Source organism: Rousettus aegyptiacus, unplaced genomic scaffold, assembly GCF_014176215.1.
Source record: "Rousettus aegyptiacus isolate mRouAeg1 unplaced genomic scaffold, mRouAeg1.p scaffold_m13_p_7, whole genome shotgun sequence".
Lineage (NCBI taxonomy): Eukaryota > Metazoa > Chordata > Mammalia > Chiroptera > Pteropodidae > Rousettus > Rousettus aegyptiacus.
Window position 1 is genome coordinate 77,440,179 of NW_023416310.1, and position 23,776 is coordinate 77,463,954.

At 36.4% G+C, this 23,776-nt stretch overlaps 1 protein-coding gene across 2 annotated transcripts; it reads right to left on the reverse strand.

Annotated features, from left to right (window-relative positions):
- Positions 1-1,631: 1,631 nt before the first annotated feature.
- Positions 1,632-22,540, reverse strand: RARS1 (arginyl-tRNA synthetase 1). Of its 2 annotated transcripts, none has more exons than XM_016151434.2 (15): positions 22,424-22,540; positions 21,681-21,815; positions 19,411-19,599; positions 18,402-18,510; positions 17,746-17,846; positions 17,048-17,169; positions 15,802-15,922; positions 14,114-14,243; positions 13,036-13,140; positions 10,901-11,079; positions 10,263-10,372; positions 7,503-7,608; positions 2,904-3,076; positions 2,517-2,764; positions 1,632-1,850 (listed from the first exon to the last, which is right to left on the reverse strand). In XM_016151434.2, exons 1-15 carry the CDS (start codon positions 22,466-22,468, stop codon positions 1,741-1,743), a joined length of 1,983 nt encoding a protein of 660 aa, XP_016006920.2. In that variant the 5' UTR covers positions 22,469-22,540; the 3' UTR covers positions 1,632-1,740. The 2 variants fall into 2 exon arrangements, with proteins under 2 accessions (XP_016006920.2, XP_016006921.1); XM_016151435.2 differs by lacking the exon at positions 22,424-22,540 and adding an exon at positions 21,939-22,354.
- Positions 22,541-23,776: the final 1,236 nt, after the last annotated feature.

The following is a 23,776-nucleotide window of genomic DNA, read 5'->3' on the forward strand; positions in this document are numbered from 1 at the left end:
GATTAGATGAGTGGATGAGCCATGGTTCTCCAGAGAACGTGAAATTTACTTTTCACAATTCTTGAGGCAGGCAGTCCAAGTTCAGGGTGCCAGCATGGTCGGTTTCTGGTGAGAGTTTATCTTTCTGGCGTGGGTGGCTGCTTTCTTACTGTGTCCTCCTACGGTGGGGAGAGAGTGAGCTCTCTGGTGTCTTATAAGGACACTAGTCCTATTAGTGCCACACCCTATGACCTCATTTAATTATCTCCTTACTCCAAACAGACACGGAGAGTTAGGGTTTCAACATACGAATTTTGGGGAAACAAGTCTATAGTAATGAGCTACTTTTCCAAAAGTCTTCTTTCTAGAGGAAACCTTGGAAATCATCAGTAATTCTGCTTTTTACAGAATAAGAAACTGAGATTCACAAGCTAGCTGGCTTAGCCACACTACAAATCCTATGAAGTATCTACCTATGAATTATCTAAAACCTCACAAAAATAGTGAGTCTAATTGGGCTCTTCTTCAGTTCATTGTATTTTATCATTCGCAAGCACTGTGTAGACTCATGTCATGACACTGTTGGCCAATATGGAAATGCAAATCATGCCAAATGCAAAATAAAGTTTTTTTTTTTTTTTTTTTTTTTACTTTGACTAACCCCATGCACTTTTCATTAACCTCAATAAAATTGCTTCGACCCAACTGAATATCATGTAACTAGTTTTCTAGGATAGTTAATATTGACCATTTGGGGGTGACATTTGCCAACAATGTCAAAGACAAGAAAAATTAACATAAAATTATGTTAATGCAAATTTACTTTGAGTAACCTCTTCCTGATACTATTCCTGTCCTAGTTTTAATCCTCTTTAAGAATGTTCAGTGGGGGGAAAAATCAAGATTGCCAAACAACTCATTTATCCCAACTATACAGAATAATTTCTCTGTGACCTCATTTGTACCATTACTTCACTCTGCGATCTATGAATTTGATAGTCTTGCTAGCAGAACTCCAATTTCATGGAGCTCAGGGAAGACTCTTAACTGATCTAAGCAAATCATGGCAATCCTGTTCCTCTCAGCTTACATATTCACGTTTTCCCAGCTTTCCATGCAACTAGGATTGGTACAGATGTTGAGTTAATCTGGAACGTCATGAAAATTTTCAGTCTGCTATATCTTCTTGACCTTTCTCCTCAGTCCAGTCCTATTATAGTGCCAGTGTTGTCTTTTGCTAAAATGGAAAGAGCTTCAATTTGGGAGTTAGATATAAATGGATGTGAATTTTGTTCCTGAGCAACCCAGGGCAAGTTACTTATTTCCGTGGAATGTTCTGATACTTGGTAAATAGGGATAAATATCTATGACAGAACAATAAAATTAAGAAATGAGACAATGAAGCTGTGACAAGTTCACGGGGCCTATAGGAGGGCTCAGTAAGTGGGATTTCTTATCTAATTAAAATTGAAGAAAACACATCCCTGCTAGGCCAATAAACACTCTCGATGGGGCACTCAAACCTTGTGTTACTCCCTGTCTCCCACTAGGTCATTTTGGTTTAATGCTCAGCAGAAATAAATATATTTGTGAAAGTAATTTTTTTTTTCCCTTTTGAAAGCCTAGTTGGAGATAAAGAACCACATGTTATGTAGGTAGTTGACATAGTTACTTTACTTGTTTTTGTATTCACATGATTGTAAAAAAGCAAACAGTGCTAATGGCCACTTTGGTAAAAACAGTGTTCGAACCTAGGAAGGATTACATTCTTTGGACAGGTTTTATTCCCAGGATATCAAACCCTTTGGCCATGACAGCAGCTACTGCTTCACACAGTAGCATACGCCACATGTTCACCTTCAACACTTGTCCTGAGAAGACAGAAAAAGAAGATAATTAATTTGGTGGCTTTTCTTTTTTTTTGAAAATCACTAGTAGAGAATCTATGTTACTTCTGGATTTTATCGATAAATGAGTAGCCTAACCCAGAGATGTTTTGGGCTTAAAATAGAATCGCCTTTACCTTAGACTACACATAGACAATCTAAAAAATAAAGGTGTTTCTGTTAAAGAAGTCTATTTTTAATCTAATAACAAGGACAAGAGATACAGGGTTTGCAATAATTAGAACTCTACATTTTATCTTTATTTTTAAAATGTAGAGTTCTTTCCTAGGCTTTATTCTGAAATCAGTTAAATCCATCATAATGGTGAGATTTTTTCCCCCCAATAAAGTTTCAGTTCGCAGGCATGACCTGCAGAAATGCCTACCTGCCCTGTGACAAACACATTAATTAACTCAGTCTACTTCATTAAGGTAAGAAAAGACATTTTTTTTTTGCAAGGGCAGTTTCCATTACCAAGAACCCCTGAAGACTAGTTCAATTTTGTCTGTTATATATGATATGATCGCTATGCAACTGGTTGGGGGAAAAAAGAGGGGCAGTTTCCATAAGTAAAAACAAGTTGAAAATCACCCATACCCAACTCAAATAAATGCCTTCCTGGAGGCCCAGCCCACTGGACGAGCCACTTACCAGTCTGTCGGTCTTTCTCCACACAATAGCAACTATCGTAGAATTCAGTGAAAGTAGTTGCTAGCTCGTAGATATAATCACAGAGTGTGTGGAGAAATAAGTCATCTAAAATCTTCTGCAGAATCTCAGGGAACCGTAAAATGCACCGGCCTAGTTTCCATTCTTTCTCATGGTCCAAAATTATTTTGGTCTCTTGAGCAGCTTTCTGGAGCATCTCTTCATCAATATTGGCCAGACGTGCAATAGACCTGAAACATCAGGCAACAGCCATCATTCCTCTTTGCTAGACATTCTTTTTCACTCGAAAGCACGTAATTAAGTTATTGATAGAAATTAGAAATTATCGTTATTTGAGCCAAAATAAAACAATGTTATACCCCCAACTACCTGATTCTGGTGAAGGCATACAACAAGTAAGCAGCTGTGTTTCCTCTGTCGTCCAGCATTTTATCAAAGGAGAATATGTAGTCATTCAACCGGTTATGGGACAGATCGGCATATTTGATACAGCCGTAAGCAACAGAAGTCTGAGCGGCCTTCAACTCCTCTGCAGTTAAGACCTTTTGGAAAAACAAAACAAAACAAAACAAAATAAAAATACTTCATAGCTGACTTACCTTTGTCCTTGCGTCTCATAGTCAGAAGATGGGGGTAGAGAACATCTAATGGTGCTCCTTTATCAGCACGCTGTTAAATATTGACACCGAGGTAGAACAACATGGGTCAATGTTCAAAGATGAAAACAATGAAAATCTAAACTCATCAACTTTGCATAAGGAAGAATGTTTCTATGAGAAACTTGATTTGTATATTATGAAGTGTCAGCTTAAAATATTTTTCCAATGTAGTTAGCAGATTAAACTAAAAGCACCAATTATTGAATTATATCCACTTTATTCCATATGATTCTGAGAGAGCAGATAGGAAACAAAGTAATATAGTAAAATAAAAACAAAAAATTAAGGTCAGGTAATTAACTGAAATCAAAGGAGGGTGTCAAGAGTAGGAGGAAGAATGCATGCATTGTTTTGCCAATATTTAGTCATATATTCTGAAACATAATTAGGCCATAGGTTAAGTAATTAAGGATTTCTGTTCTGGACATGACTAGCTTGTAACAGACTAACCCTCCCACCAAACACAACTATTTAAAAACTGGATAAATCACATTAAACACCCATTTGATGTCACCAGAGAGCATCAACACAACCAGAGGTGGAGGAGATGTACAGTCCCTGGGAGACAGGAACCTAGCAAGTTCTACATTCACCCGGCTTTTTCCCAGAGGGCATGTTCCAAATCCAGGGGATTGAGGGTGGAACCCAAGCAGAAAGAAGTGGTCTTATTGGGGTAAGAAGACAGAGGGCACAGTTTGAGTCTGCCAACGGAGTGAGGAGACAACCATCAAGAGTGAACTACAGAGGAGTGAAAACCTCTGTGAACACGTCTTTGAAACTGTCCAATGGATGGCATCACCAAGGCAAGACTCCAAAAAAATCTAGCAGGAAAGCATAGGTGGGTGGTTGAAGAGCTGAGCAGAGATTTCAGCAGCCATGTGAGGCTGGGGAGTCCCAGAAGCGGCAAGGCAGAAGAGTACAATAAATACCCTGGCGAAACCAGAAGAGCTATGTTTTAGGAGTAAGAATCTCGTCCTATGAGTAAAGGTGAAAGTGAAATAGTTCAGCCCTAACAAAGGCCAAGATTAAGATGGAGGATTAAGACAATCAGCCTGGTATGATCTGCCTTGCCAGCCAAAAAAACCTTAACTTGTCTTTGGAGGAAGACGACATCATCTAGAACCTTTATAATTTTTCATTCACACTGTCCAGCATCTAGAAAAATACAATGACGCTTGATAAAAAAGCCAGATGAAATGACCACAAACCAAGGAGGTGGGATGGGGAAAACAAGACAATAGAAACAAATAAACAGAAGACAACAGCAAATTTAATGTCTGGAATTTTTTAAAATAAAAAGTTACTGTAAAAAGTTATTAATTACAAAGGGGAAAAACAGTAACTTTACAGTGGAGAAAATTGACAGTATCACCTTAACAAAGGGATCAAAATTAACATCTACGACACTTCTCAACATCATGTGCCTAATGAAGTGAGGGGAACTCTTGCCAAGACTGTATAATTTGAATTTAATCATGAGGAAATGAGAGAAATCCAGCTAAGAGACATTCTGTAAGAAAACTGACCAGTACCCTTCCAAAGCATCAAGGTCATGAAAGTCAAAGACAGAGCAAGGAAAAGCCCAGACTGAACAAGATTAAAGAGACTTAAAGACTAAATGAGACATGTACCTGATCCTGGATTCGATCCTGGCATAGACAAAGGACATTCATGAGATGAATGGTGAAACCCAAGGTTTGCGGATTACTTAATAGTATCGTATCAACATTAATTTTCTGATTCTGGTAACCATATTATGGCTATGTAAGATATTATTATTTGGGAAGCTATTAGGGGAATTCTTTAAACTATTTTACAATTTTTATGTCTAAAATTATTTTAAAATTAAAGGTTAAAACTATGAAGGTGTTCAAAAAATTAGGAAAAAAGAGGGACAAAATTGAATAAAAAGATGCAAAATTTCAAAATATTTGGAACACAGAACAATATGCAATACCTGAATTAGAAAATATTCAAAATGAAGTACAGAGAGAAAAAAAGTGAAAAAAACTCAGTCTGAGAGACCATGTGGGACACAATCAAAAATTCTAACATAATATACGGACTTGGAATACTACAGAGAACAGAATGGGGCAAAGATGCAATATTCGAAGAGATATGACTATTTTCCTAAACTGATGAAAGAACTTCAGAAGCTCAGCAACTCCCAATCAAGCACACACAAGAAACAACTTCTACCCCAAACCACAACCAGGCACTTTGTCAAAGTACCAAAACAATGGCTAAAAAAAAAATAGTAAAAGTAGTCTGAGAAAAAGATACATTATCTTCAAAGGAGAAACAATAATAAAAGTGACAGTCACAAGACACTCTGGAAGTTGGAAGACAACGGAACATCTTTAAAATGCTGAAAGAACAGCTGCCGAACTAGAATTCTATACCCAACAAAAATATTGTCCAAACTGAAGGCGATCAAAAGATGTTTCAGACAAAATATATGCTGACAGGATTTGTCTGCAGCAGACCTACATTACAAAAAAATGCTAAAAGGAGATCTACAGACTGAAGGAAAAGAATCCCAGATGTAGGCAAAAAACTGCAAGAAGAAATAAAGTACACAGAGAGAAAAATTATGTAGATAAATATAAACGCTGATGGTTCAACACAAACGCTGGGCAAAAGACCCTTTACAAAGAAAAGATACCTGAACAGCCAGTAAGCTTAAGAAAGGGTATTCAACATACTCAGAGAAATGCGAATTTTAACCACAGTGAAATGCCATTACACACTCATAAGAGACTAAAAAGATGGACAAAATCAAGTGATGGTGAAGATATGGAACAAGGGGAACGATCATATATTCATGGTGGGAGGTCCTTGAAAATTTTTCAAAGTGAAGCATAAGCCCACCCTACAATTCAGCAATGACTTTCCTAGATATATAGCTAAGAGCAAAAGTGCATATGTATACATAAAAGGGCTTGAATGATAATATTGAAATTAGCCATTTATTCATAATAGCCAACAAATGGAAGACAACATTAATGATTACTAACAGGAGAATAAACAAACCAAATATGGTATATTCCTACAACAGAGTGTTACTATTCAGCAATAAAAAAACATTAAGATGTACCTGGAAAACAGCACGTTCTTTATGATTTCATTTATATGAAGTTACAGAGTAAACAAAAGTGATCTATGATGACAGAAAACTTTCTGGGGTAATGGAAATAAAATTGATTGGCTGGTGTTACCAGGCATATATATGTATAAAAAAATCATCGAGCTTTACATTTTATTGCATGCACATTAACTTAAAAAAATTCTAGCTGTATTGGCCAAATAAAAGAGACAAAGCAGTTTTTGTCATCATGCAGACTAAACAAATTATTAAGTAACTAAATTTTCCGCTTTTCATCTGACTGTGCCAGATGTGCCCAGGCTGGGACTAAAAGGCTAAACTACTCTGGAGATACCAGCTGGGCAGACTTGGCAACCACCTACTAGAAGTAGAGAGAAACATTTTACATTTCATTCTGCTAGGAATTTTTTAGAAGGGAGTAGGTAGGGAGAATGTATCCTCATGTATTGCCTTCATGTTCTCTGGATTGTCAGTGACCCATCTGAATCCAATAAGAAGGCTTCTCGTCAAAGGATCTTTTTTTGTATTTGGCTCTTTCATCCTATTGTTTCTCCTTCTGTAGTTTTACCCTTCTATTTACAGTAATGTTCGTTCCAAAATGTCACCTGACTTGCTGAAGAGTAAAAGACATAAGACCCTTTGAATCTCAATCCTTGACTTCTGTTTATCCCCATTTTAAAAATATTTTTTCTTCTTGAGTTTTCTTTATTTTGATGTAGTTCCCCCCAATTCCACACAAATCCAACCATAATCCTTTCTAAGGATGCTACGAAAGCCTGCCATAGTCCCTACTCTGATGGCTGGTAGGTGTTGACTGCTATGACTACTCAACGAATGCTCCCAGAGAAAGGAGCTCAGCAGATGTAGACTCTAATGTAGGATGAGACCCAAACAGCCTCAGTCCACAATATTCTCCCATCAGCGGTTCAAAGCAGAGACAGATGAATTGCCCATAAAAGGCAGAGAAACTATGCCTTATTAACAAAGGAGAAAAAGACATGGGCCTTTTATAAAAGCCAAGAATTGTATTTTCAAAATAAATGCTCGGTAAGTCATGAAACAAACTTACTGTGCAATAAAATGAGTAATATAAGCCTGTCCTAAGTAGACTGACTCCTTACAATATTTCCCAGTTTTTTCAATAAAACAAAAAAATCACAGTCAATGCATGGTACACAACATGAAAATAAGGCCTTGGACTACCTTGTCTCTTTCTTTTTCCTTCAGTTTGTCCATGGATCGTTTTAGTCCTTCTTCCAAAAGGTCTATGAGACGCACTGTTTCACCTGAACGTGTTTTAAACTTCTTCCTGAAAAAAAATTTAATGAAAGTTCTAATTAAATAGATTTTGAAACAGATCTGACTTTGAAATCTTTGAAAATGAAGGTCTGACATTGCTCTATTCCAGTCGGCAACAAGGAAGGATGACAGAAGAAAGAAAACGGGTATTATCAAGTGTCTTTCATCTTTCACCCCTTAACTCAAAGCATTCTATGCATTAGGCTCCTAATAGCATTATCTACATGTTCACCTTTAACAAATTCCCTAAAAGAAAAAAAACGCATTTTCTATTTTGTTCATTTCCCTAGACACAAAGTTTGGCTTATCTGTTCTACCCTCATAGAAAAAGTATATTAATAAAATATACTTTTGCTTGTAGAATTGCTTGGGAAGTAGGGAAATTATCAACTGGAAGTTCATTTGCATTTCTCTATATAGTAATTTCACGTGTTCAGTGGTAACCAACCCTGGATGCATATTAGAATCCTCTGGAGAGCTTAAAAAAAATTAACAGGATGCCAGGGTCCCATTCATACTTACTAAAATCAGAATCACTGTGGATGGGACAAAAGTATTACTAAGTACTGCCTTGGGCAACACCATTAAAAGCATTCCATGAAAATGGGCTTTTAACTATTAAACAAAAGTCTACATGACACTAAGTATATGCAATTTGTCATTTTCTTTCTTTTAAGGTAAAAATCTTTCAAACGCAACAATGGTACAAATGAAGCATGCTCTTCCATCTAACACAAAGACTACCAAAATAAATGTGGTATTTCCTATTAAAGTTATATTTAGAGTTGCCTTAGAAAGGATCTTCTTACCCTTTATCAGAGAATTAAAACTCCTTTATTATCCCCCAAATACATTAAATATTGAATGGCTTTCCGTATGCCATCGCCTTCTTCAGTGTCCAAACACTTCCAAATTTTACGTCTGGTGAAATGATACCTAACCTCAACCCTAGCCTTCCTTAACATTTCTACTTTGCAATAACTGGTCTATTTTATTACTCCCTATCTGTGCCTGCCTTGAATTTTTGTTTTTTTTTGTGTCAATTCCTCTGACCAGTTAAGGAATGTGTAAAAAAAGGCAGCCTAATACCCATGTTAGATCTAAAAAGTTAATAACTCCTCTTGGGGGTCCTGAAATGTGTATTTTAACAGGCTCTAAAGAGAAGTGCCTTAGGTAATAGGCTCCTTCAGGGAAAAGGCCACGTTCTATGTATCTCTGTGTGTACACACCATGGAGCGCCCAGTCAATGCCATGCACAGCAGGGCCTTGATAAACAGGTGTGCATGAAGTAACGGGACGATGATTAAATGATGATTAAATAAAAGGCTAATTATTTACTGTAACAAGTCTTAAACAGAAAAATCTCATGAAAGACTAGGTGGCAGAATCTGTAAGCATTTTAATAAAATATTTAAAATATGGTAGGCTACTACTGGTTAACTGTCATTGAAATTTTTCTTCATTTCCAATGGCACAGAATGCCAAAATCACATGACACTGAGAGTGCAGAAATATAAAACTATAGTGAGAAGTCAAGAAAAAAATTCCTTAGCCATTACACGATAAACCGGTTAAATGCCAAGATGTGAATATTGGTGATAAATACCTGGAACAAAAGTAAATTTAATAATTTCACCCAAATGTTAGGAATGATCATTTAAATATTAGTCCAAAAACCAAATAGTTAAGAAACTAAGATACTATGAGCAACTCTCAACTCATTGGTTAGTTTTTAAGCACTGTCTTAGGAGCAGGTACACCATAATAAATAAGGACCCAGTGTCTTCTGAGTCCAAAAAAGTGCAACTCTACAGATGATTCATATATTGTACTTAAAAAAATGTTTGCTGTTGATGTCAACAACAAGGTCTTTCCATCTCCATATAAACTGTATCTAAAATAATACCCTGGCACACCTAGTCTGCCTTTATATGCTTAGTAAGGATTGCTGGCCATTGGCTACTTTGATGTGGTTTTTAGAATCATTACCACTTTTGTGTGATGGTAATATTTGGGGTGTGTCACCTAATTCAAAATCCCACAGATTTTAAAGACATGCCGATTAAATGCCTAAGCGATCCCAAGACACTGATAAAAATTCTGTGCCTTAGAATTGATGAATACTGTCTATAAATATTTGCTTGTATTTATCTTATTTCATAAACATTGACAGAAAAACTGAAAGTATGGATATTAACATGTAGGTCTCAATAAACTTAATATTTTTGAGATGAGCATAAAAAGCCATGAGTCTTAAAACTCATGGAACCTCTATAAATGTATTGGCCAGGTGTTCAACTGTAAAGGAAAACAAACATTTACAAAATGCTTGAAATATACTGCTGAATATTTTTTTTGAAATCTGAGGAGATACTGTGATAGATATTATAATGTAGATCTGTGGGAATGGAAACGCTCCTTATAATCTATTAAGTCTATAGTCTGGTTTTCTTTTGACTTTGTACAAATTTCCCTAAAACACTACATTCTCCAAGAGTGAGTGATAGGATATAGCTCAGCTGGTTCATGATTTGAGTATGTGCAGATTAAAAAAAAACTGTAAACAAAATTTAAATCTAATAGGGTAGCAAATGAAATGTAGCCTCTTCTAAAAAATGTGGGGCTTAGGGATGTCATTACCGCCTTTAGATATTCCAGACTTACTTGTCTTCCCCCAGGACCACACCAAATCCAGCATGAGACACTCGAGTTACTTTAGGATCATACCAACCAATCATCTGAGCAGCACCAAATATTGTCTGGAAGTGCACAGACTACAAAGGAACAGAAATAGCAAGTTACTTGCTAAACTTTCTAATAACAACAAAATGACCTAAAACTCTTGTGTTTAAGGATAAAGATTGGGAAAATGCAAATCACTCCCAAAACTTGTAAGGCAAGTAAAATTATAAAAGGTCTTTTTTATTCCCTATAAATGAGAAACAATAACAGCAGGACTGTTACATTTTCTATTTTCAAAGGTTTTTAAAGCAACTGAATTTAGGGCAGGTTCACGTGCACTAATTTCAATTAAATTTCATGTCTCACGACCACCTTTTTTCAGACAGGGATGGTCACTCAGGTTCTGAGAAGTAACCCCACTTCCAGTTTATGGAGATAAGCTGAAAAGCTGGGATGTTTCTAAGTTGGGACAAATCCAAACCCTGTTCTTTCACCTATGTTATAAAACTGTTCTGCATTCTGGGGAAAATCTGTAGTCCTCAAGTGCCATATGTCACAAACTCCACCACACTATCTCACCTCCAGACAATGTAAGAGCATATACAAATCTACAAACTCACTTGTCCACTGTCCACCACATAGATAATCATGTGTGCTTTTTCCTCAAACAGTCTTTGTTTAAGAGCAGCCAGGTCAGATGTATCATAAGTATAACCTCCATCAGATTTTACTATGGTTAATGGTATGGAACATCCTGGGACAAATACAATCTTTCTGCCATCATCCACTTGCACAAATCCTAGAAAAACAATCTTTTATTAATAATGTTAAAAAAACCCTCAAGGAATATAGATGTTTAGCCATTACAGGATATTTATTAGCAAACTCAAAATATCACATACTTTTTTTTTCTCACAATAAGCTACTACTGTGAGCCTTGGGAAATGGTTATTGTCAAAGTTGTGTGGGGCATGCAGGGTGTTCAGGGCGCAGGTGAGCTATCCCGGCAGTTCTGTGGACTCACGCTATACTTGGCTCCCACACACTTTGTAGAACACCTCCCTGGAGCCCACTTGCTCAGCAGATGCAGAACATGTAAATCTGTGCTTTGCTTTCAAGCTGGAGCCACAGTGTTCCTCTGGAAATCATTGCCTCTTAAAATGTACTGAAAGAACGTGATGATAAAAACAGCTATATCTGAGTGCTACTGTGTACCTACTACTATGTTAAGTCTTATGGTCAACCTTCACAATGACACTATGCAGTAAATACTATTATTGTTGCTGTTTTACTGTTTAAGAAACCGAAGCTTGGTAAAGTTAAAGCGGTATAACTGATGGTTAAAAACAGGCTCTGAAGCTAGACTGCCTAGGTTTCAATCTCAGACTTATCACTTATTAGCTGTGTGATTTTGGGAATTTATTAACTTCTCTGTGCCTTTTTTATCATCATTAAAATAAGAAACTTTAAAATTTTTATTATCTTAGAAGTACGGTCCTTAGGCCCCAGATTGTGATTAATACCATTTCCCATTCAAGGAACCAGGCTTTTTTGGAGATATCAGATTAGCTGACTTCAGATATAAGGCAAGGAATGTACAAAATAATCCTCAAATGTTATGTAACAGAAAGCAAGTAAACTATCAAAGACTGTAAGGGTCAAGAAAAAACAAGAGACAAAAAAAGAAAAGCTAATTTGAAGAGGCTACTATTAGCCAAAAATGGGAATAATCTGAGCATTAAAAAGACTAATAAAAACAAATGGTTGAAAAATACAAAATATACTAAATCATTTATAATAATGCTAAAAACAACTTAGTTGTCATATCTGGGAGATGCTAAAAAACTAATTATTCTGAAAACTGATAAGTAAAAATAATAAAAGCATTTAGACTGCTCGCCTTATAGGCATTGTACCTCAGGATAACCAAAATAATTATGTGACAAAGTTCTGCATGGGAGAATTCCAGGTAACAAAGAAGGAATGGAGAATACTACCATTTTAAACCTCTAATGAAGTATGGATCAAAATCATGATCATTAAAAGCTGCTAAAACCACTAGGGGAAAGTCTAATGGGGAAATTTAAGGGTAAATCGGGCTGACAACACCTGAACCCACTAATCCATCTTTATATCACCAAAAGAGCCAATTAGACATTGTTTGCATTCTTACAAATCAACAACAACAAAAAAACAAAACAAAAAAAGAAAAAAGAATACAAACCAGAATTTAATCAAGTCTCTTTAGAAAATACAGAGAGAGGAATTATGTTAAATAACACTGTATGGGAAATTCTGTTAAAAAATGACTCAGTTTCTTCAACAATAAAAAAAAAAATGGGGAGGGAGAAAGAGATACCTATGGATACCTATGGAAAGAGATACCCATGCAACGTAAGATATATGTCAAACAAGTGTCATGTTCAGACTGAAAAATCCTCATGATTAAAAAAGATTATAAATCAATTTGGGAAATTTAACTTCTGGCTGGCTATTTAATAATATTAAGAAATCATTATTAATTTTCATGAAGTGATAATGGTATCATGATTTCGGAGAGAAAGCATCTTTTACAGACATATACCAAAATAGTTATAGATAAAATTATATGATGTAAGCAGTGTACAAACATAATAAGCTTGACCTGTATTCATAATTGTTGAAGTTGGGTGACATGTGCATGGAGTTGGGGGCACTAAAATATTCTCTCCACTTCTGCCTTTGAAATTTTCCATAAAAGTTGAAGAGTACCCACCTTTATCTTCAAATTCCTTTACAATGTCATTCATCCTATCTTGATAGAAGGATTCCCCCCTCTCTATTAATGAGATGTCCAGGGCATCATAGATTTTATTAAACTCTAAGAAAAAAAGTCACCAAAGAAAATGGTTAAGAATTTAAACGAATAAGAAATATGCATCTTTCATTATCTGAAAAAAAAATTGTATTAAAAATGTATGATACAGAACATTATATACATACTACCATTTTAAACTGTGAAAAAAATATGGTAAAACACACATCAAAATATTAACAGTTGGTAGGACTATAGATAATTATTGTTTTCTTTTTTCCTGTCTGCATTTACTGTCTGTCTATAAAGAACATGTGCTTCTTGTATACCTTAAAAAAATTTTTTCTTAAATGCAAACGAGAAGGAAAAAAGAAATAAAAGCTCTTCCTATTTGGAGATCACATATTTACTAAATTTTCTTATAGTTTTTCATAATTCGTACCACTTACCTGTCTAACCATGCATCCAAAACAATATTACCTATAGTAGCACATTATAAAACCTTTTACTACCTAGTGCTGAAAACGGCGATCATTAGTCTTCTTTTTCAAAGATCTACTGGCTATTCTTGTCCATTTATTCTTCAGAGTAAACTTTAAAATTACTTTGTCAAAGCTGAAAACCTGAAATTGTCTAAAACAACAAATGAATTTGGAGAACCAGAGGATTTTGCATGATATTCTACCCCAAAATTCTACTATATCTATTGTGGATTTCTCTTCATCTTGGTCCTCCACATTTCTGGATGAATTTATTCCTAAGGGTTTTATAGCTTTGGTTGCTATTGTGAATAGGATCTTTTTTTTCCTGCTTTCCCAATTAATTTTTGCTGACTACTGAGAAAGTTAAATTTGCACCTGCCTGTCTTAATAAAAGTTTCTTAACAGTTGTTTTAGTTTTAGAAAATATTTAAGAAAAAAATCTATTTGCCAGTACTTGGAAGTTTAGCACGTTATTTAAGGTCAATTCTGAATAAAGACTCAAGGAAACTACATGTAATAGTATTTGTTGAATGAATGAACAAAGCCCAGAAACTCACCTTGGCGGGAAACATCACAGATAAGCTTCCAGGCTTTGATGATATCTGGATTTTTACTCTGGAGCAGAACCACACACTGGTACGCTCGCTTTTTAAATTCCTCCTCAGTATCAAACCTCTTCTTGGATTCCTTTTTTTTAAAAAAAGTAAGGTTTGTAAATAGAGCCAACTATATTTCTATATTAAAAATTTGTTCATTTTTCAAAAAACAAACCCCACAAAAAAAATCGGAGTAAGGAAAAAGTGAAAATTTAGAATACTAGAAAAACAATAAAAGTGTTCTATCTCAATATTTAAGAATACTGTTACAAATGAGTGTGTGAAAGAACCCTATTATTTCACTTGAAATAATTTTTTTCCCCAAAATACAAAATTCTCACCATAGTGCTACTTCCACTTTTCTAAATCAGAAAAGCCTACTCACACCAACGCTTTTGTGTTCCAGGAGAGCAATAAAGAATTAGCTAACAGGCAGGAATGATTTTTCTGGGATCTATTTTCCATTCTGGACGTGGTCCTGAATGAGTGAGTGTGAGTGTGAGTGTGAGTGTGAGTGTGTGTGTGTGTGTGTGTGTGTATTTTGGTAATTAAAAATTCCCTTCATTGTTTTATTTCTATTTTGAAAGCAACACATGCTTACTATAAAATACATATGTGTGTGTGCATGTGTGTATAGTTAATCCCACCCCAAACTAACCAGTAACAATATACTGGTGTATAATTCTAGACATTTCTTTGCAAATACACACCTATGTTTTACCAAAAAACTAGAAGTATATGGCTTTTCTTTTACTGTGGTTTTAAAATTTAAAAATGTATTATAAACATTTCCTTGCATTAATACTGATTATATTCAGAACACAGAATTCCAACAGGTGATTATAACATTAGTTATTCTACCTGTTTCACATTAGTAAACATTTAGGTTGTTTTCAATTTTTTCATCAGAAAATATTTATCAAAGACAAAAAAAAAAAAAAAAACACCTCCCAAAAACAAACAACGAAAACCCCCCCACAAATGTTTACATTTTAATGAAGTAATCCTATTCTTGGGAAGCTGTTATCATAAGGAAATAATTTAAAACAGGGATAAAACTCATGAATACAAAGTTGTTCACATAACAGACAGGAGTCCTCCAAAAAAGGAAAAAATATCTACAACAAAGATGAATGTAAACATTGGTACACCAGCCCAACAAAATGATGTGCAGTCATTTCATAAAGTAACGAGTTTATAATGTTAAATAAATAAAAACAACACAAAAACGACATTATCAAATATGACACAATCAATATTTATATACAGAGATAAGTCAAAAAAAATCAAAGAAAGTTGACCACAGTGATTAATTTAAAATTTTTATGGATTATGGTAAATCTGTCTTTTAAAACAGATTTACATATACTTAATAACATTTAAAAAATATAACATTGAGAAGAAAACAGCAGTATCGAAAACACTTAAATACTAAAATGCACTCTGATTAACAAACTCCGAAATTCACTTAACAAGTAATGTGGTAGAATTCAATTTTTAGTGTACACTAATGCAAAAGCAAAGGCGATACCTTAAGAGGTGGGGAGTTTGGCAACATTTATTTAACCCCAAATACCATTCTGAACTCCCTAAGGAAGATGATTAAAATGAACTGTTAACAAATAATATAACAATAAATTGTATCAAACCTTATAAAAAGCCTGAAGATCCCCAATAGGAGGTGAAACTGTTAGGTAATCTGGAAATTTATCTTGCAAGTGAGCGATGAGCATGCCAAACTGGGTCCCCCAATCTCCTATATGGTTTAATCTAATACCAACCAGAAAACATAAAATAATTTTAAAATGATAAACATGTTTAAATTAGGGGAATTATATTCCATTGGTCACTGCTAATACTTAACTGCCAGGACATTACATTTAATAGTATCTTGTTTACTAAGTTGTTTCCTCAACCTGTCTACAAGCTCCAGGAGAGGCAAACACAATTTATGTTTAGCAATGTACACTCAGTTACAGACGCTGCTCAGAACAGGATTTGCTAAATGAATGAAGTTTCTATCAATGGATTGTGATCTGTTTATTGTGTAGCTGACTAGGACACTGACAACTGAACCAGTGTGGGTCATTACCACAATTTTATGAAAATTTAACATTTCAAGCAATTATCTTAGTATAATTTATGCTAGTAGTTCTCAAATGTCAATGGACAAAATTCTTCCAACCACTTTTCATCCCTCAATGCTTTTAACTAACCTCAAACCACTCGATTATCTCTTAATTGGGTTGATACAATAGCCTTCTTCTAACTTATTACTATAGTTTTCCCTTCTTTGTCTAGCTTCTTCACAGAAGCCACAGTAATCTTCGATTATAAGCCAGAGTAATCTTCGATTATTGGCACATCCCATTTTATTGTACTCAGCTTTACTGCACTTCACAGATGTTGCGTTTTTTACAAATTGAAGGCAAGACCTTCCACCAGCAAAAAAATTATAACTCTCTTTACTCTGATGGTCTGGAAATGAACCTGCAATATCTCCAAGGTATGCCTAGATAGTGCTCTATTAATTAAGACTCTCCTGTAGCTTCCAATTACACTTAAGAATAAAATCCCAATTTCGTATTATGGCCTACAAGGCTCAGCATCATTTGTCCCTTGCGTACCTCTCCTGGTACTAGCATATAAACCCCTGGTATGCAGGAGGCACTCAAGAACTACTTGTGGAATGAAGGGTGGGGGGTGTTTTTCCTTGGTTCCACCCCCAAGAGATTCTAAAAAGTTATTAGTTCAGAGGAGAGGCCTGAGACACAATTTATTTCAAAAGCCTACTGGGTGACTAGAAGCAGAACCACACCTATGAATCATTTAGTCCAAGATTCTCAAGGGACATCTGCCATTTCTATAGAAATCTTGACAGGCAAAAGTACACACCTCAGCACGTCATACCCAGCAAATTCAAAGAGGCGGCACATGCTCTCTCCTATGATAGTTGACCTGAGATGGCCTACATGCATCTCTTTAGCTATGTTGGGAGACGAAAAGTCAACTACAACCTAGGATAGAAAGCAAAAAGATTTTTATAGGCAACAATATTATACTGTAATTATGTAATATGACGAATATAGCTACAAAGACAATCATATTATAATACATAAATGAATAAAAGTAACATGCTGCTCACCTTAAACATTTACACAGTTATGTCAAATATATTCAATAAAACGTTTTTAGAGGGATATAAACTTTTTATTCTGCTAACATAGTCATTAACAACATATTTAATGATAAAACTCAGACAAACAGTAGCTTGGCTGCTAGGTTTTCTGATGAGTCTACTCATCTACCATTAACTGAAAAAAAAATCAAATTCATTTATATAAATTATCTATCCCCTATTTCGGTGACAGCTCAAAAATATCAGCTGGCCACCTCAAGTGCCTTCTGGAATGAAGTGAAAAGAAGAATCATAAAACAAGCAAGACCTAGGAAATACACTGTTTCACAGTTAGGTTCATAATCTCAAATATCAATGATTAAATCTCAATGTAAGTAAAAGCCATTTCCAGTTAAAACACTTTTCACACATTTCTAAGGTGTATATTAACATCAATTGAAAAATGTACATGTACCTTTTTATTCTCTCCAAGTGCAGGTAGTCGAACGCCATTCACCAAGAGATTGGTCAATTGTCCCGACACAAAGTCTTTTCTTAAGTGGACATTAATAAAACCTATTGAACAGTAGAGAGTAAAACAAAAATCAGATAGCCTCCTATCTGGAAGAACTGCTCACTCCCAAAGGCTTTCTCACTTCTGGCTCCAGAGTGCGGATGTGGCTCTGGCGACACGCTTCAGGATTCCAATACCACTTGGGGCCCTGACCTGAGCTCTCTTGTCAGCTCCCTGTTTCAGCATCTACTTCAAACCATACCACTCTCCTGAAAGCTTCTTACTTGATTCAGGGCCTCTTCACTCTCAGCAAACCATCTGTTCACCTCTTAACAGAAAACAGATAGCCCTCTCACCACAAATTTACCTGCCATTACTGTCTCTTTTTTGCTAATAAAAACCTGAACCACAAGGAGGTAAAGTAACTCATCCAAGGTCGGGCAGCTATGTCTAGATTAAACCTCAGTTTCCTACCTCTCAATCCAAAGTGCTTTCACCATCTTTTTCAGCATAGAAGTCTTAATCCTACATTTATATTTAAAAATGTTTTTCATTTTTTTATTTCAAAAAAGACTCAGCATCAATACAACTACTTAAGAAGGGTAACATTGTCATACCAGGACCAGCAATTTCAACTTTTTCAATACATTCATTGTCTGGGAGGTGTTTGGTAATGCTTTCGGCAATTTCTCTTGGATTAACTTTCTGTTCCTTGGTTTTGAGCATCTATAATACAATATAAAACAATCATTACACAACATATTTCAGCAAGTTACTCAGAAATGCACAACTGACAAAGCATTAGATGCATCTGACATTAGACTGATCAGAAGGCAGAAGCAGAGAAGTCCAATGATTTTATAAATGACTAGATAAAGCACTGAGCACCAATAATCAGTCTTAAGAGAAACACAAAAGTGCCCAAACTATGTGATCTCCATTTCGAAGTGAGTTGCCACAAACATCTATAACTTTTTTATGAAGATGCAGCAAAGTCTTTAGTTATTATGCCTGTTGCCAAGATATTTATATTTCTAATTTTCAAATCATGAAAGTGTGCAATATGCAGACTTGAATGATAAAGAGCACCCTTAAAAACTTAACCCCAACATAGATACATAAAAATTATCTGGAAAAAAAATTTGAACTCTTTAGATTAACCCTTTCTATTTAACAATGAAAGAAAAGCAAAAAGTCCCAAACCAGGGGCAATTAACCACACACACATTAGGCAATGCAGCTATGAAAAATAGGAAATTAGTCTGACTGAAAATGAAATACGGAAGCCCGCCTCTAAGACACCACAGCTGCATCAAATATCTGACAGAAATGCTGGCTGCTAAGCGGCTCACTTTTAATTCCTCACCTTCTGACTCTCACCAACAAAACACAGCAAACCGGGACACAACAGGGAGGAAGTACCAAAACAAAACAGTACCAACTATTACCTTTTAGCATTTAACTGAATATTCAAATCTGTGCTTTTATAAAAATTAAAAACATGCATGCCCTTTCTCAAGTTTTTCAGAATTGTGGACATGTTGCTATTTATGTATATGGTAATGATGATGATAATGCTTAAGAAAACAAATCACCAAGCGCACTTTATAATAATAATACAATCACCTGAGAGATACCCATAGCACTGTTACACTGATAGTCCCCAAACTTGGGCTGCTGACTTGGTGTCACTATTAAAGGAGGATTTTCCAAATCTGGATACGCAGCCTTAATGGCACAACCAAAGACCTCCTGTAGGCGGCTGTTGATGTTGATCATATTTTTAGTTGGTCTGTTCCTTTCTGCTTGAAGACTCTGTAAGAAAAGAATAAAAAAAAGTCACTAAAATATTAAAGTATCATAAAAAATCTGCCCCCTACCGCTCCAAATGTGAGAAACCTTCAAATGTCTTGGGAAGAACCAAAAAGTAATACACTCATATCTCAGATATGCTGAGAAAAGTAATAAGACAAGTCTATCCCACAGTATTTAAGACATACATGGGGAATTCCTGAGTTCTACTTCCATGGCTATTTTATCAGAACAGAAACTGAAAGCAGGGAGTTTATCAGAACAGAAAACTGAAAGCAGGGAGTGTAAAGAGCTGACTAACCATGTTCTTGGCTTCTCTAAAGTTCTGAGAAGATGGTATAAAATTTGATACACATATATGTATGTTTTTGTATGTATATATGTAAACACACACATATGAATCCATTGTACTTGATTTCTGCACCATGCAATTTAGTATTCGATTACATTTAATACTTTCCCCCAACCTATTTCACATGTGCAAGTCTTTTCTCCCCCCAAAATGGTAAGCTTTGCAATAAAAGATAAGCTTTCTGAAACATCTCACGTTATGCCAAAAATTACATCTTAAAAATAACAGACCTTATGAGAAAATTAGCATCAGAAGCAGATTAATCAAAATGTGATTTTGTAACGAGAGCACTATCACAATAGCAATCTTAAAAATCATCACTGTTAAAAAGGTAACTGTAATTCCTAGTAAGTATTAAATAAATATGAAACTTTATCTCAAAAAAAATGATAAGGACAACTCAATGAAAGAGGAATAAGGAAGAGTTGAAGCTGCTGAGTTAATGAAAACAAGGGTAAAACACCTCTGAGACAACCACCCAATAAATGTTTCTAAGTCAGAGCATCTGGCCAAAGTGAGCCAGGGACAGAGGTGGGGCGAACAGGTATCCCACACAGTAGTGTTTTTCTTCTGTGGCTTGCTATTTCCTGAGTTTGTGTATCTTGTGCTCAGCTCAGTTGCTGTTACTCAATAGGTCAAACAGAGAAAGTACCTTCCACATTACACTGACAGTGTTCTCCTATTTACACATTAGAGCTAATTTGTATTACTTCTCAGCCTTTTAGCTAAGATCAAGTATAGGGCTAATCTGTATTACGGATACAATATACTGTACTTCCTTTATTATCTTTTCCCTCAAAGCCAATACCACATAGAAGATGTTTAATATTACTTTTGAATTGAAATAAATAGAAAAATGAGTATAAATAAGTGTGGAATAAATGAGATAATCAGAAAGGTGAGATATTTTAGGGAAGATCCTATGAAAAAGAAATTTCGTGATTTTAGAAGACTCACAGACAAAGTTATTTGGAGCAGAAGAGCTCACACACAAGAATAAAAAAAAGGCTGTGGGAGCGGGGCAGGCAGAGTCTAAGATTAATAAATAAGATACAGTGCTAGTGCAGCCTGGCTAAAAGTAGTAACCACACACAGGATAACAATTAGGGGAATGAGGTCATCCTTTAGGATGTCATCTGCTGACCTGAAGGGCAGGTCAAAAAATTAAACTCCAAATGAAGCACGTTCAAATTTTTTGACACATCTGACAAACACTATTAGATTATGAGGTCATTAAATAACAAATACAGTGCAAGCTTCATGGGAAAAAAATGTTCTGAAACATTAAGTGCAAAGAAAACCCCAGCCACTATGACACTGAAAAATATAAAAATAAAATTGTAAAATAACCAACTCAGGGTAGTGTATGATTTAAAACATTTCCCTTTGATTGAGGCAATTATTTAAAATCAAAAAAAATTTTTTTAAAAAGGCACAAGAATATACTGTTGAAAGAAATGTCTCAACTCTACTTAGAGCCAACTTTAAGCCAGCCAGACATTTAGTATGATGAGACATTTCAATAACCCCTGGGAGGACATGAGGACATCACCAACTTCTCCATTACCTACACCAACAACTTAGTCCTAACCTGTCTCGGGCAGGGAAAATAGGGTTTCTTTTCTCCTATTTCAAAATTCATCGGGGTATACTTTCAGAATCTTTGATGACAGTTTTAAAAAAGATGCAATAATTCAAATTATAGGATAAAACCAGAACCCAGAGTACTCACCTTTCGAAGGATATTCAGTCGATACTTTAATCTTAAATTTTCTTCCTGCAACTGCTCCAAATTTGGAGAAGCTTCTAAATAGCCACAGTTTTTCAACCGATCAATTTCAGCAGTCAGAGACTTAATCTCTTTTTCCTGTGAAAGAAAAGGCACTTGTTCAGCTCAGTGTGACTGAAGACTTTACTTGAACAACTTGTACTCTGTGACTCTTGATACAATGCTATAAAGCAGTTCCTTTGATAAGAGTACTTAAATTACTTTCGTTTCTCCCTTCCGAGTATAAAGTGTAATGGAATCGTTGCACTTTCACTTTTATAAGCTGTAACTGCGAAGGCGGAGGGCCAACTTCTGTTTGATAATGAACCATTCCATGGGCGTCTTAGAATTACTCTTCCTCAGCATCATGAAGAGAACGGTGGCCGACGCTGTACCGAACACGCAAGGCTCCAGCCCACCGCAGATGCTGGTCTGGGGTGGAGGGCTGAGAGGGCGGGACTCTGTGCTCCGCCGAACCTCACTGTCACATGGGCCCAGGAACGAGCGGTTCTTCCTCTCCCACCGCTGGGAAAGGGCCCCTGGGCGGGCGTTCGCCTTTGAGGCAGCGGGGCCTGGGTCTCGGGACCCCTCTGTCTGCCTCGGAGAGGAACAGGGCGACCCCTGCCGCCGCCCCAGCGATGCTCGGGCGGGCCCCGGGGCCTGGTCCCTCCCCTCCAAGCCATTCCACTGGCCCCATGCCGCCTGACCTGCTGCTGCAGCCGCGCGGAGCACTGAGCAACCAGCCCGTCCATCCTCCCGTCAGCGCCTCACGCAACAAGTGGCCGGAAGCGGAAGTGGCCAGCCCGAAACCGGAAGCGGAAACCCTCCCCTCTCGCCGTTGGGAGGCCGACTGGGTGCTGTTGCCTGGGCTGCTTCCCGGCGGGACCCAGGAGGCGCTGCGGGAAGACCTTGCAGGGTAATCAGCCAGGATGCACGCTGCAGCCCTCAGATGGCGCCGCTGGGGCGAGGGCAGAGGATTGAGAGTGAGGGGGGATCGGATCAGAGCTGCTGTGCTTGGACTGACTTGGATAGAGGTACTTACCTAGAACCTCTGTGAAATGGGCACAGAACTAACAAAATCTGATTATTCAACAAGCATTGATTGTGCACGTTAATATGCCAGACACGATTTCAGGCGCTTGAACACAAGCTGGAATCAAGTCGGACAAGGGCCCCGCTGTCACGGAGGTTACATTTTGGAGTGAAGAGATACACTAGACAAAAAAAAGTAAATAATCAATCTCACATAGTTTTAATGTTCAGGAAGAAATGTGGTGGAATGACGTGGGTCAGAAAAGCCCTCTCCGAGCGGGTGACATTTGAGTTAAAAAAATTTTTAACTGATAACCTGAGAGACCGGTTGAGGGACAGGGGCCTTAAATGGCTTGCTCACTCCTCCTTAGACACCCCCGTACTTTAAAGCAGCTGTCTCTAAACATTTCCGCTTATGTGCCCCATGAATTTTTAAAATTTATTAAAACTCCAGTGTAGATTTTTTAAAGTTGATATCTGACAATTTTTGCCACAACTTTATATAGTGGTAATGGATGCTTTTCTGGCATGTTGCTTCTTGTGTATGTGCTCTCATGTAATTTCATCAAAACTGTGAAGCTGCAAATTTAGCTCATCCAACTTATGGAAAATGTCCACCATATAATTGGCAAAGCCAGTTCTCTATCAGATCAAATGATCCAAATCATATTAACTTAATTAAAAAAAAAAACTTTGCCTTTAATCTTTTAAACCAAATAAAAGTGTTCATATATGTCCCTGTGTCATCTCATTTCTAAATTTTGAGAGTAAGGTGGATAGAGGGATGGACGAGTTGCTGGATAGACAAACTGATGGATAGATCTCCACCTTCCAGATAATGCAGGAAATAAGGGCCATTTTCTTACTAAGCTCCCTGTGCTTGGTGCTCAAGTGAGTCACCCTCAGGAGAAATACACTCTTGGAGTAATGTGTTCAGTTCCATTTATACCAAGGGCAATGGAAGAGGTGTTAGGCCTTTCCTTGGGGAATGTAAAAAGAGAATTGGGTAACTGAGTTTACAGGCAAAT